The following is a 13,419-nucleotide window of genomic DNA, read 5'->3' as shown; positions in this document are numbered from 1 at the left end:
CATCCTTGGAAGTGGGCTGACCAACTTAGTTTTCGCAGGTCCATCCAGCCATTCTGGGGGGCTGGTCATCTCAGTGGCCTCCACCCCACTCCACTGACCAAGGCGCCCTCCGAGCAGGGTCGACTCACCCCAAGAGGCAGCAGCTAAAGAAAAGATTTTCTGTTTTGTTTTTGCCATTAGAGCAGAATCTAAAAATGCCAGAGTGTGTCATGATTATTCTATGTTTGTGCAACTTGAGGAACTAATGGCCTGAGGTGGAAACAAATGGGGCACAAGAGAGCAGATCTGTGTGCTCTAATGCTAAAATCGGAGAATTATTATGTTACGTTCAGAATATGTGAGGCTAGAAATAAAAACTGTGAAGCAATTAAATTCTGAAGAGGATGCACGCATATAAATGCAACATGAATAATAGTTAAAATTCTACTTAAGCACACTACCCTTATCCAATAGATATTGTTTATCCAATATAATTTCACAACTTCCGCTTTTATAAAAAATAAACTCATTTTGACCTGAACATTAAAATTTACAGAATTCTTTAAAGTGAGTTAATTCTCTGATTTTCTAAATTCTGAGGTTTCTTGCTTCTGAGACTTTCACTGGAGGGCGAGAAAGCAGGCCTCTTTTCGTCATATTTATTCATTGTTACAGTGTAGCCAGAGTATCTATTGACAAGGCTGGGGAGACCTGGAAAAGCAGATAAATTCCTACCTATAAATAGGGATCTCTGTGGCAGTGATATGCACTGTCTATAAAAACTGTACCCTCAGGCTGGTCCTACAGGACACAAAGTAAATTGGAAATCTAGAAACCTTCCAGGCAATATTGAGATGGGGGGGGGGGTACCAAAATAAACAACCCCTAAGACTTATTTTTTTATTTAAACTTCTTTTTTTGGTATGCTGTATGGCAGGGTCACATTTCATTAATTTTCCATGTGAGTATCCTATTATTGCAGCACCATTTGTTGCATTTTTGTTTGCTTGTTTTCTGGGACATGCACGGGCCAGGAATTGAACCTGGCTCTCCTGCATGGCAGGCCCGTGTTCTACCTCTGAACTATCCTGAATAAACTTTTCATGTGGAGATAATTGTAGGTTCACATGCAGTTGTAAGAAATAATCTAGAGGTGCCCTGTGCACCTTTCCCCCAGCGGTAACATTTTGCAAAACCACAATATGTAACCTTTGAGGATTATCATTGTTTTTTCTTGCTCAGCATCATTCCTGGAGGGCCATTCAGGTTGTTGCATGTATCAATATCCATCCATTTAATTGCTACATTGAACTCCATGGTATGGATGTGCCACTGTTTATTTAACGTCCACCACCGACAGGCACTTGGGTTGTTCCCTCTTTGGGACAATTACTGTTGAAGCTGCTACCGACATTTGTGTGTGAAAGTTTTTGCATGAACCTTAGTTTTCGTCTCTCTGGGATAAATGCCAGGAATTTCATGTGTAGTTTTTTAAGAAACTGGCTAAATGTTTTCCAAGAGTGCCTATGCCATTTTACTTTCCTGTGATCAATGTGTGAGAGATCCATTTTCTGCACATCCTTGCCAGCATTTGGTGGTGTCGCTGATTTTACTTTAGCTGTTCTGCAGGTGTGTAGTCATGTCGTGTTGTGGTTTTAGTTTGTACTCCCCTAAAGGCTGATGATACTGCAAGGCTTTTCGTGGACTTATCTGCCATCTGTTTATCCTGTTTTGCCTAATGTCATGTCACATCATTTTCCGATTTTGTAATTAGATTTCTCTTTCACTGTTGAGTTCTCAAAGTTCTTTATATATTCTAGATACTAGGCTTTTGTTGGATGGCTAGTTTACAAACATTTTATTGCAGTCTGTAGCTTGTCTTCATCCTACTAACAGGGTCTTTCACAAAGCAATAGTTTACCTTCTAATGAAGTCAGATTCATAATTGTTCCTTTTTATGAATTGTGCTTTTGGTATCAAGTTCAAAAAGACTTTGCCTAGCCCTAGATACTGAAGAGTCTTCTACTTTCTTCTATAAAAATGTTATCGCATCACATCTTACATTTGAGTCCATAATTTATTTTGAGTTAACTTTTGGGTAAGACGTGAGATGTGAAACTTAGGAGGACCTTTCTGTTATTTCTGTTTTTGCCTATGGATGGTTGGGGAGGCTCTTTCCCCATGGAGCAGTTCTCACGCCTTTGCCACAGGTCAGTTGGGTGAAGTTGTGGGGTCTATTCCGTTCCGTGGATCTCTGTCTAACCCCTTGCCAATGTCACAGTTTTAATCACTGTAGATATGTAGCAGGACTTGTATGGTGTCTTAAAATAGAATGGACTGACTCCCCTCTCTGTTCTTTTTCAAAATTCTATTAACTAGTCTAGTTCCTTCGACTTTCCATATAAATCTTATATAATGTAATAGGAATTGTATTAAACCTGTATTTGCAGTATTTGGGAACAGTTTAAATAGAGCCTTTATTACATTGATTCTTCCAATATGTGAATATAGTATGCTGTCCATTAATTTAGATCTTCTTTGATTTCTTACATCATTTTTGGTGGGTTTCAGCATATATTTTTCAGTGATTTTTTAGGTTTACACCTAAGTAAATAGTATTGTATTTTAAATGTCATTGTACACATTTTCACTGCTATTATATAGACATTCAAATGATTTTCTGGGTTTATCTTGTATCCTGTGATCTTGCTGAACTCACTTATTAGTTCTAGGAAGGTTTTTGGTAGATTACTTGAGATTTTCCTCATGAACAACCATGTCATCTTCGAATAGGGTCAACTTTCTTTCCTTTTTTCCTCCTTTCTCCTCTCCTCCCCTTCCCTTACTTCTACCTATCTCTCACCCACCCGCCCTCCCTCCCCTCCTTCCAGCCTTCCTTCCTTCTTTCCTTTTTATTGTATGCTGTTTTCTCCTTTTCTAGCTTTATTGCCCTGCTAGAACTTCTAGAATTATGCTGAATAAGAGTAGTGAGAGCAGACGTCCTTAGCTTGTTCCCAGTTCTAGGCGAAAGCGTGCAGTTCTTCATTAAGTATAATGTTAGCTTTTTTTTTTTTTTTGGTAGATTTCTTCATCAGGGTGAGGAAGTTATCACTGCTTCTTATTTTTCTGAGAGTCTTTATCATGTATGGATGTTGGATTCTGTCAAATGCATTTTCAGTGTTCTGTGATATGTGATGCCATTTTTCTTTATTAACCTATTAATATGGTGCATTAAATTATTAGTTTATGAATATTGAACCAATCCTTATATAGTTAGAATAAACCCTACTTGGATATGGTTTCAAACTCTTTTTAGATATAGCTGCATTATATATTTTAATGTTTTTGTTTAAGATATTTTCATGAGGGATATTGGCCTAGTTTTCTTTCTTTATACTGTCTTTGTCTGGTTTGGTAGCAGGGTAATACAAACTTCATAAAATTAACTGAGAATTGTTCCCTCCTATTCTCATTTCTGGAAGAGATTGTATTGAATCGATCTTAATTCTTCTTTAAATGCTTGGTAGAATTATTTGCTAAGATCATGAGGACCTGAAAACTCTTTTTTCTGGAGTTTTAAAAGTATGAATTCAATATTCTTGAGTTATATTGATATTCAGATTATCTCTTTCATATTATAAATTAGTTGTACAAATTAGTGGTTTTTAGAGGATGTTCTAGTTTGCTAGCTGCCAGAATGCAATATACCAGAAACGGAATGGCTTTTAAAAGGGGAATTTAGTAAGTTTCTAGTTTACAGTTCTAAGGCTAAGAAAATGTTCCAATTAAAACAGGTCTATTGTAAATGTGCAATCAAAAGCATCCAGGGAAAGATACCTTCGTTCAAGAAGGCCGATGAAGTTCAGGGTTTCTCTCTCATGTGGGAAGGCACATGGCAAACACAGTCAGGGTTCCTCTCTCATCTGGAAGGGCACATGGTGAACATGGCATCATCTGCTATCTTCTTCTCCTGGCTTCCTGTTTCATGAAGCTCCCTGGGAGGTGTTTTCCTTCTTCATCTTCAAAGGCTGCTGGCTCTTGGACTCCCTGCTTGGTGGTGCTGCAGCATTTTCTGCTCTTTCCGAATCTCCCCTTCTCCAAAATACTTCCTCTTTTTTAGGACTCCAGTAACTTATCAAGACCCACCCAAATGGGTGGAGACATGTCATCATCTAATCCAGCTTAACAACCACTCTTGATTGAATCATATCTCCAGGGAGATGATCTGATTACAGTTTCAAACATACAGTATTGAATAGGGAGTATTCTACCTTTATTAAATGGGATTTTGATTAAAACATGGCTTTTCTAGAGTCCATACATTCTTTCAGACCAGCACAGAGGAGTTATTTCATTTCATCTAAGTTGTCAAATTCATTGCATGTGTAGTGTTCAATCTTCCCTTTGGGTCCTTTTGATGTCTGTAGAATCTTTATAAATTCCTGTTTCGTTCCTTGTGAGACTCTCTTTTTCTTTATCAGTCTTGCTCAGAGTTTGTCAGTATGTATTGTTCTAGACAACCAACACTCTTTGTGTCCTTGATTTTTCTCTGTGGTTCCTCTGTTTTCAACTTAATTAATTTCTGTTCTTATCTTTACTCTTTCTTTCACTCTGCTAGCTTGGGTATATTTTCTCTTTGTTAATTTTTTGAGCTAGGATCTTGAATCAAAACTTTTGAACTTTTATACCATATATATTTAGTGCTATAAATTTCCCTCTCAGCAGTGCTTTAGCTGTGTCCCACAAATTTGATATATAGTATTTTAATTCTCATTCAGTTCAATGTATTTTTTATTCCCCTTGAGACTTCCTCTTCGACGCATAGAGTGTTTAGAAGTATATTGTTCATTTTCTAAGTATTTTGATATTTTAAAATTATCTCTCAATTGTTGATTTTTAGTTTGATTCCATTAAGTTCATAGGATACACTTTCTATGATTTCAATTATTTTGAATTTTTGAATTTCACTTATTCTGAGTATCTTGGAATATGTCCCGTGTAAGCCTGAAAATACCATGCATTCTGCTGGTGCTTCTTGGAGCAGAATTGTCAATTAGAACCTGTGTTCGCTGATGGTCTTATTGAGTTCTTTATATCCTTGTTGATTTTGTATCTAGTTGTTCTGCCAACTGCTGACAGAGGGCTGTTGAAGTCTCTAAACATCATTGTACATTTGTCTGTTTATCGTTTCAGTTCTATCAGATTTTGTTTCACATCTTCAAAGCTCTGCTGTTTGGTAAATACTCATTTAGAATTGTTTATGGCTCTTTGGTGTGTTGACATTTTTATTACTATATAATGTCTCTCTTTGCCTTTGGCAATTTCCTTTTCTCTGAAGTTTATGTAATGTGATATTAATATAAACAATCTTGCCTTTTGATTAATGTTTGCATAGTATATCTTTATCCATCTTTTTCCATTCAATTTCCTATATAATTATGTTTGAAGTAAGTTTTTTTCCAAACAGCATGTAGTTGGTTCATTTTTTAAAAATCTGCTCTACAACCTTCATCTCTTGATTGGTTTATCTAGATGGCTTACATTTAATGATTAATTATTAAATTACTGATAAGTTAGTTTAAGTCTGCCATTTTATTTTGTATTTTCTGGTTGTTTCCTCTGTTCTTTGTCTCTTTTTTCTTTTTCTTGCTTCCTATGGGTTACTTGAACATTTTGACTTATCTATAGTGTCTTTGAGTGTATCTCTTGGTTTAGCTTTTTCAGTGGTTGCAGTTGGTGTTACATTATATTAGCATAACTTACTTTGCCAGCTTGAGGGAAGCTTAGAAACCTTACTTTCTTTTTTCTATCTTTGCCCTCTCCGATTTACAATATAGTTGGCTTAAGTATTTCCTCTGCATACATGGAAACCACATTATGTGATATAATTTTTGCTTAGAAGCTGGAGATGGAATGTCTATTTTATTTACACATATTTCTGACTACTAAGTTCTTCCTGCCTTCCTGATGTTTGAAGATCCTTATTTTGTCAGTTCCTTTCTGTTTAGAGAATTTCCATTATCCACTGTTGTGAAGCAGGTTAGATGGCAAAAAATTCTTTCAGTTTCCCTGCTTCTGAGTGTGTCCTGATTTTCCATTACTCCTGAGGGATATCTCAGCTGGATGTGGGAGTTTAGGTTGACAGTTTTTTTTAATTGGTAAATGAGTGACTTTCCATTGACACCTGGGCATTTTAGGTATTATTAATTATTAATCTGGACCTCAATTAAATCTTTTGTTTTAGCTGGATTATTCAGACAGCAGTGCAGCAGGCATGTGGGGGTGTGGTGGGTTTCCCACGTGGCTCCCTGACCTGAGGGGCCCCCCTGTTGCCCGTCAGGCAGGCTTGGGGCTCTGCCCCCACCGCAGAGAGGGGTGGGTTGCCTTGTTACTGCGACCCATGGGGCCCCCGCTGGCGGGGTATGGGGGGGACTAGCCTCTGCACTGCTGGGGGAGGTGAAATCCTGGCTCTCCATCTCCTTGGATGCCACCCCAGTGGGAGCAGAGGGGCCGCAGATGCAGGTGGGGTGGAGGACCACCTGCCCTCGGACCTGTGGGAGCAGGTGCTAAAAGGCTGGCCTTCCCTGAGACTCCAGGTGATGGGTAAAGGCTTCACTGCAAGGGGGCAGGAGGCCGCACTCTCCAGCAGTGCTTGGCTGGAGGATAGCAGGTATTAACTTGTGGGTGATACAAGTTTTCTGTTGCTGGGCTGCCCACTTCCTTTGCCATCGGCTAGAGAGAGCAGACTTTTGTTGTTCTTTGTTTGCTCACATTGGTATTACCAGGTCCCTGGTTCTTTCAGCTCCAAATCTGGGGTTTATGATGCCAAACAAACCAAAAGCACCCGGGGGACTGCAGCCCTGTGTTGTCTCTAGGTGGGCTGCCTTCTCTCCACGTTTCCGAGCCTCCTTCTGCTTAACTGTAAACTCCAGGGCTTTCGGTGCTTTGCAGGAGGGCAAATAACATCCATTCCATCTTTCTGGAAGTGAATGCCCAAGATTTATTTTGTTATTCATATCTGCTTTTTCTTTCTCAAATTCAGAAGGCAATGACCAACTCTCAGAAAGACTCTCATGAAAAGAAAATAGTTTGCACAACCCAGATTACCGTACGGGAAATGCCTTTCAAAGTTTCCTTTAAAAATGTGTCATTAAAAAGATCAATTTTAAGAGTGAAGAATTCTTAGGCAGCTGAAGTTACATAAATAACTTCTCTTGAAATAATTTATGTATTCATGAGGCCCTCGTTCATTATATTTATTTAGGAGATGCTGTTTAGATTGCTTTAAGTCTTTTGCACCGACCAGCAGGCGCCATAGATATTGTTTTATAATGCTAAAACAGTAACCCCTGCTCATTGTGAAAAGTTCAATCAGTTCAGACCAGTCTGAAGCACAAGTCATTCTCCCTCCCCATCCCAGGTTGTAATATCCATCTCTCAGTTGTAATAGCTGCGTTGGGCACCCACCCAGCTTCCAGTCTGTGTCTACACACCCCTCCCCGCTGGCTTTCCTCTCTGCCCCCCTTCCCTGCGTCTTGGCATCCTTCTCTCCTGGTGTGGAGTGTGGCAGTGTCCCAGACTTGGCCCTAGCACCGTTTTCTTCTCAAACCGTGTAGGTTTTCAGTGTGACTCGCATATATCCTTGTCTCGGCTGCCATTTGCACTCAGGTGACCCACAAGTTGATTTTCTAGTTCAGCTCTCTCATCTGAGTGCTGAACTCCAGCTTTCACGTGGCATGTCCTTTAGGATACCTGAGCAGCATGCCAAGACCGGATTCACAGACCCCTTTCCACCTGCCCCAGACTTCGCGTCTTGGAGAAGGGCACCTCTGCGCATGGAGTGCATCAGCCAGACGCTTAGACGTCTTCATTGGTTTCGGGCACCTCCCAAGGCCAATTCGTCTCCAGGTCCTGCTGTTTTTACCTCCTGAATCTGCTGCCCTCCCCACCCCCATTTCCATTTTGGGGCTAATCTTCTCCTACCTGGGCAAACGCGATAGTTCCCTTAATGGGCTCTTTGCTTCAATCTCATGCTTGAATTCACTTTCGACTCTGTAAACAGAGAGGCCTTTTCACAGTAATAATCGGGTTGTGCCACTGCCAGAGTCTTTCAGACACTCAGGGGTCTCGTGGCAAACGCCTGGTCCCTGCCGTGGCCTAGCACGGCCTGCCCGCTGGCTGGTCATCAACGCCTGTTTTTGGAAGGGTGCCTACGTGAGCTCATGCGGTGGACAGTCTTTTCTATTAAAATGGCGATGCGAAGCTCAGTGTCTATGTCTGCATCTTTCCTTACTCTTGTTAATTAATCTGCTGGACGTATTTCTAGAAGTGGAATTGTTAGTTTGGTTGTCAGCTGTTGAATATCAAGGTTCACATGTATGAATACTAACACAGCTCCAAATTGGCAGGCGCCTTGTAGCCACCCCGAGATGAGGGAGTCTGGCCTAGGAAGAGTGGTGGCGATTTATTGGGGCCCCTCCTGGGCCTCCTATCTGATGGAAGGAAGTTATTGTACTCCAGTGACAAGTTTCTTTAATAAGATTTTATGTTAAATATTTTCTGGTTAAATATTTTGTGGGATGGAGCAAGGAGCACACGAATTGGATTTTCATAGTCATAACAGATGTGACTTTTTCCAACATGCCACACACACATTTATGTGCTCACAGGCTCGTTGCATTAATGACGTGTGAAAGTCAGGTAGTGCAAGCAGAGGGATGGCTTGACACGAGGCGATCACACAGGAAGGGTGAATGAAAATAACATTAATTGTGATTTTTGTAGATATGAGTGATCTGTTTAGTAGAGGAGCAGTGACAAGGCAGGACTGGGAGGTGTTCTGGTTTCCCTCCCTGCCTCCTGGTACAGTAGCTGGAGGGCAGGTGGGATGCACTGTGCCTGTGAAGCTGGCAGGTGGAACTGAAGGTATCCGGTGGCTGACAGGTGGGAGACAAGGGGGTCCGCTGCTACCAGCTCTGGGACCTTGGGTGGGCTTGCTCACCTCTGCCAGGAGGGGGTTCCCCATCTGAAAAGAGATCAACCGTCGTTTTACATGCACACTGCATTGGATGCAGTCATTTGATTATTATTTATTGATGCATTTATTTGTATTGTTTGAGCTGATATTACAGTGTTTGATTCCTGATTTTAGCCGTAAACTTGCATACCAGAAGGATAAAGGTGTGAGACGCAGGGGCACTATCAGCTTTAGAGACCCTTTGCAGCGGTGTGTGGGCTGCACTGAGGTCGCAGAGAGGCCCGTGGAGTCCTGAAGAGGCCCTGCTTTTGGGGGTGCCCGTGCACACGCATTTCTCTCTAGTCTATTTCGTTCACCCCAAAACGCGGGGACTTACATGCCTTATACTCATGTACACTTGCTGTTGGGTTTGGTGGGCTGCCTCGAGGCTGCAAAGCCGGGCTAACCGCCCTGCGTGCCGCGTCCCCCCTGCAGGCAACGGGCCCCTGCACGACCGCTGCTGCGCCTACGACGAGCGGAACGTGGTGGACGGCGCGTACTGCGTCCCCGTGGGCCACTGGATTGAGGCCACGGGGCACACCAGCGAGATGAAGCACACCACGGACTTCTACTTCAGCATCGCAGGCCGCCAGGCCATGCACTACTCCAGGTACGCGCGGTCCGTGGGCGGGGCTGGCCGGCGAGGGGACCGCGCGGAGCTCCTGAGCCCCCCAGGCTCGCCCATCCCGTCTGTAGCGCCCTCTCGTTGGGTGCAGGCCTGGGGTGGGTACACGGTGGATCGGGAGTGAAAACAGCCCTGAAGCTCCCAGATCGGTGTTTGTGTTCTTTATGCCGCTCCCCAGATTCTCCTTACAAAAGCTCATCCCAGTAAACAAGGGTGAAAATCCAGACGAGCAAACTAGGTCGCACGTGACCATTTGCTTTATTATTTATTAATGTCTGTGTTTATTTATTTGCTTATTTTTTCTATAGCAGCATTAGATGCCATAATAAAAATTCAAACACTGGAGGGATGCTAGATGAAAGTAAGGCTCGCTACACTTTCTCTGCCTTCACTCAGAAATAATTATTCTAATCATCTTGTGTTTAGTATTTTGGGAAGTTAACTCCAAGTCTTTAAATAGTGTTCACCTACTTTATTGGTCAGTGTCTCAATGTGAGAATATCTATGCATTCCTCCTGACAGGTGAGACGTTTACACTATGGGGCACTAAAAAGAATTCTTTAGCTACCTAACTTCATAATAATCCAATGCTTTGACCCATCAGGTTTGGGTTTGCAGAGTGGGGGTCGGGGGGCTGGGGGGAACATGGCCTCTGGTCTGGCCTGAGGAATTGGGCTTGTGGTGTTGCTGCTTCCTCGAGAGACCAGGAGATGTGCAGCTGGGCAGGAGGGATCGTGAGTAATATTCTAATTTAGAAATATCACGCCTGAAATGTCTGTTTGATTTCATGGGGGAAATCAGTGTGAGGGCGGGCGTTTTGGGGAGACTTTGGAAAAGGACATTAAGCAGTGGGAGTCATCAATACGTGGATGCTGGTCAAAGTCACGAGTCTACATGAGCTCGTTTAGCAAATGAGTGAAATACTGGATCCAAAGGGAGCAGGAGAAGAGACGAGGCCTCACGTCCCTGCAGCGTGGAGCGGGGAGATGACGCAGACAGGCGGCGGCCCCCAGCTGCTGGGGACGCGGTGGGGGGTGGGGGGCTGACACAGCCCCTCCCCTTCCTCCTGAGCGGCTGCGAGGCGAAAAGCTCGGTCTCAGTCTTTAGAGATTTTCTCCTATTATTTGATGGTTTCTTTCCCTGCATTGTCTTTGTTCCATCATTCAGGAAACTCCTCAGATGGATTTTGAACTTCTCAGACGTATACTCTGTGCCTCTTATTTGTTTTGTGATCCCCTTTCGTCTTATTAGTTTCTTCTGGCTTTATGAATGCATGTACTCAGGAACTTTTCTTAGGATACTCATGAGACTTATTTAAAGTTCTCTTCTCTTCCTGGAGCTTTTTCTTCTTGAATCAGTTGTCCTATTTATTCAAGCTGATTTTCCTCTTTTGCATGGTTAGTTTTACTCAAATAACTTGTGATTGCTACTTGTTCTGCATTTATTTATAACCGAAAGGTGAGGCTGCCTTTTGGGTGCGATTGGGGTGTGTTTTCTCTGCCTCTGCACCTGCTGAGAGTGCGGCGGCCAGCGCGAGGGGCCGGGCAGGCGGGTGACCCCACAGACTGGCGTGGATGGACCCCCCCCCAGCCAAGGGAGAAGATGGAGGGACCTTCTGTGGGGGGGTGGTGCACCTCCCTTCTGAGAGCCTTCGCTGCCCCAGGCGCATTTTTCAGTATTTAAATGTCTTTTTTTTCAGCTTTCCTATAGAATTGTATTCACTGTGAGGCGACCACAAGTGATGGTTGAGGGACTCAACTATGTAGGGCTGATGACATATTTTTATAATTTTCTTTAAAGCAACTTAGTTTTATACCCCAGCGTCCATCCTACCGAATGCGCAGTTGTTACCCATCCACCCCAGGTGTGAACCCGTGGGTTTTGCACATTGTGAAGCCATGCCCTCCATCCCCCTGCACCCCTGCTTTATGGCTGGGGTGGCTGTGTCATGGGCGCGGGGTCCTCTCTGGGAGCCCCCCAGGGAACGTCAGGACTGAGCTGTCCTTCCTTCTCTTGGGTCCTGGCTCCTGGGAGAGACCCCCCTGCACCTCACCCCACCCCCCCGCCAGGGTCTGCACTTAGGAATCTTTTTTTTTTTTTCATCAAAATGTGAGTTACAAATATAATGCTAATTTCAGAACAGTAACTTTAATGCAGGCCCATGCTGTAGGATACCCGCTCATTAGCTTAGCTGTAGATTCCCTTAAAGGCGGCTCAGTGCGATGCATTTTACATGCGTCTGAGTCCCGAAGACTGGGGGCCTCTGCGTCAGTGTCTTTGGGACCAGACGCCACCCAGCCCTTGCCTGGGGGTGGGGAGGGGGCTCGGCTGGGGCGTCTCAGCCTCCAGTATATCTGATGCACTGAGTCCCCCGATTTCAGCGTGGGGTCCCCGCCCCCCAGTTCGGAGCCCTGTTCAACCTTGGAGGGAGCCTCCAGTCTCTGTCGGTGGAGGAGGGAGGGTTGCGCAGCTGAGAGGGGTGGGGCCTGAGCGAGGCCCGGGTGCAGCTGGGCTGCTCCACAAATGGGCTCTCTGCCAGCCCCCGGCCTCTGCGTCCACCCCCCCCCCCCCAAGAAGGACCCTTTCTGAGCCCGTGGGGGATTCTTTAATGAATTCCACTTGGCTCCCACGTCCCCCCACCTCTGGCATTGGGACTCAATTTATTCAACTCTGCTAAATCATTCAGCGCTCAATTATTTGCTTGCCGTTTCCATAATTTTGTGGTTCTTTTGCCTCCTGTTGTCTTCATTCTTATGATTTTATGTGTTTTTTTTAAAAATCCCTTTATTCTTGTTTTAAAGGGATTTAGAGACAGAGTCAAAGTAGATGGGTGGAATCAATGTGTATGCACTAAAGTTAACACAGAAATCAAGTACTCAATCTGTCTAATATTAAACTTGGTAAACAGTAGTACAGTGAAGACGAGGCCTTCTTTATTTCTTACAGTTTGCTTGTATTCTGGTCTTCTCACCCTTCTCACCCTGCCAGATTTTAGACCACTGTGCTCTGGTCAAGCTCTACTGTGCTAAACCACACCTCCTCTTCAACAGAACTTTTAATTTTTTGCAAAAGAATGAATGCATCCAAGACACAGACAACCAAACTAATGAGTCGTCGGCAAGGGACTGTACTTCCTGTATCTTGAAAAGGCTTATTGTCAATTAAACACAGTCCAAGAGACGTCTTGTAGAGTTTATGAATGTCACGCTTTCTATGCTCTGAGAATGTTACAGCTTGAAAACGGTATTGCGAAAGGATGCATACAATCTGCAGTCCCTTTGGTTCTTAAAGAAAAGACCTACAGTAACTTAATACTCAAAATTATTTTCAACAATAGAAAACAATAATTGTGCACAGTTTATAAATTCTATTTGTCTGGACATTTTCCCAGATGAATGAATGAAGTGGCAATGGAGAGGAGGTGAGAAGCTTTGGGTTCTAGCCCCTGCGCCTCACTTATTCTTTGGCACTGCATGGAAATCCTTTAATAGCCTGGATTTCAGTTTCCTGATTTGCTAAATGAATTGCTTGAACTAGAGGACTTTTTTTCCTCACGTTTCAGAGAATTTATGAAAAATTGTACAATTTAACAAAGTTTAAAACTTTGCAACAGTGGCCAGTGGCAGAATTCTCACCTGCCATGCCAGAGACCCAGGTTCAATTCCCGGAGCCTGCCCATGCGAAAAACAAACAAAAAAACCTCCAACTTAAGGTCAATTCCACATTACAGAAAACGTACAATAGCATTGCTAAAAAGGAGCAGAATGGTTACTTAATATAGCCAGAGACAGAGGGAGAG

General features: G+C 43.3%; 1 protein-coding gene across 2 annotated transcripts in view; it reads left to right on the top strand.

Moving 5' to 3' along the window:
- EPM2A (EPM2A glucan phosphatase, laforin) overlaps window positions 1-13,419 on the top strand; it is an 86,706-nt gene that overhangs the window by 36,009 nt on the left and 37,278 nt on the right. For both annotated transcript variants that reach the window (XM_077143389.1, XM_077143390.1), the window contains exon 2: window positions 9,431-9,605. In XM_077143389.1, the coding sequence (XP_076999504.1) occupies window positions 9,431-9,605 (175 nt within the window). The remainder of the gene's footprint in view (window positions 1-9,430; window positions 9,606-13,419) is intronic.

Source organism: Tamandua tetradactyla, chromosome 25 (genome assembly GCF_023851605.1).
Source record: "Tamandua tetradactyla isolate mTamTet1 chromosome 25, mTamTet1.pri, whole genome shotgun sequence".
NCBI classification, from domain to species: domain Eukaryota; kingdom Metazoa; phylum Chordata; class Mammalia; order Pilosa; family Myrmecophagidae; genus Tamandua; species Tamandua tetradactyla.
The sequence above is the reverse complement of the archived record's forward strand: the minus strand, read 5'-3'. Positions and strand labels throughout refer to the sequence as shown.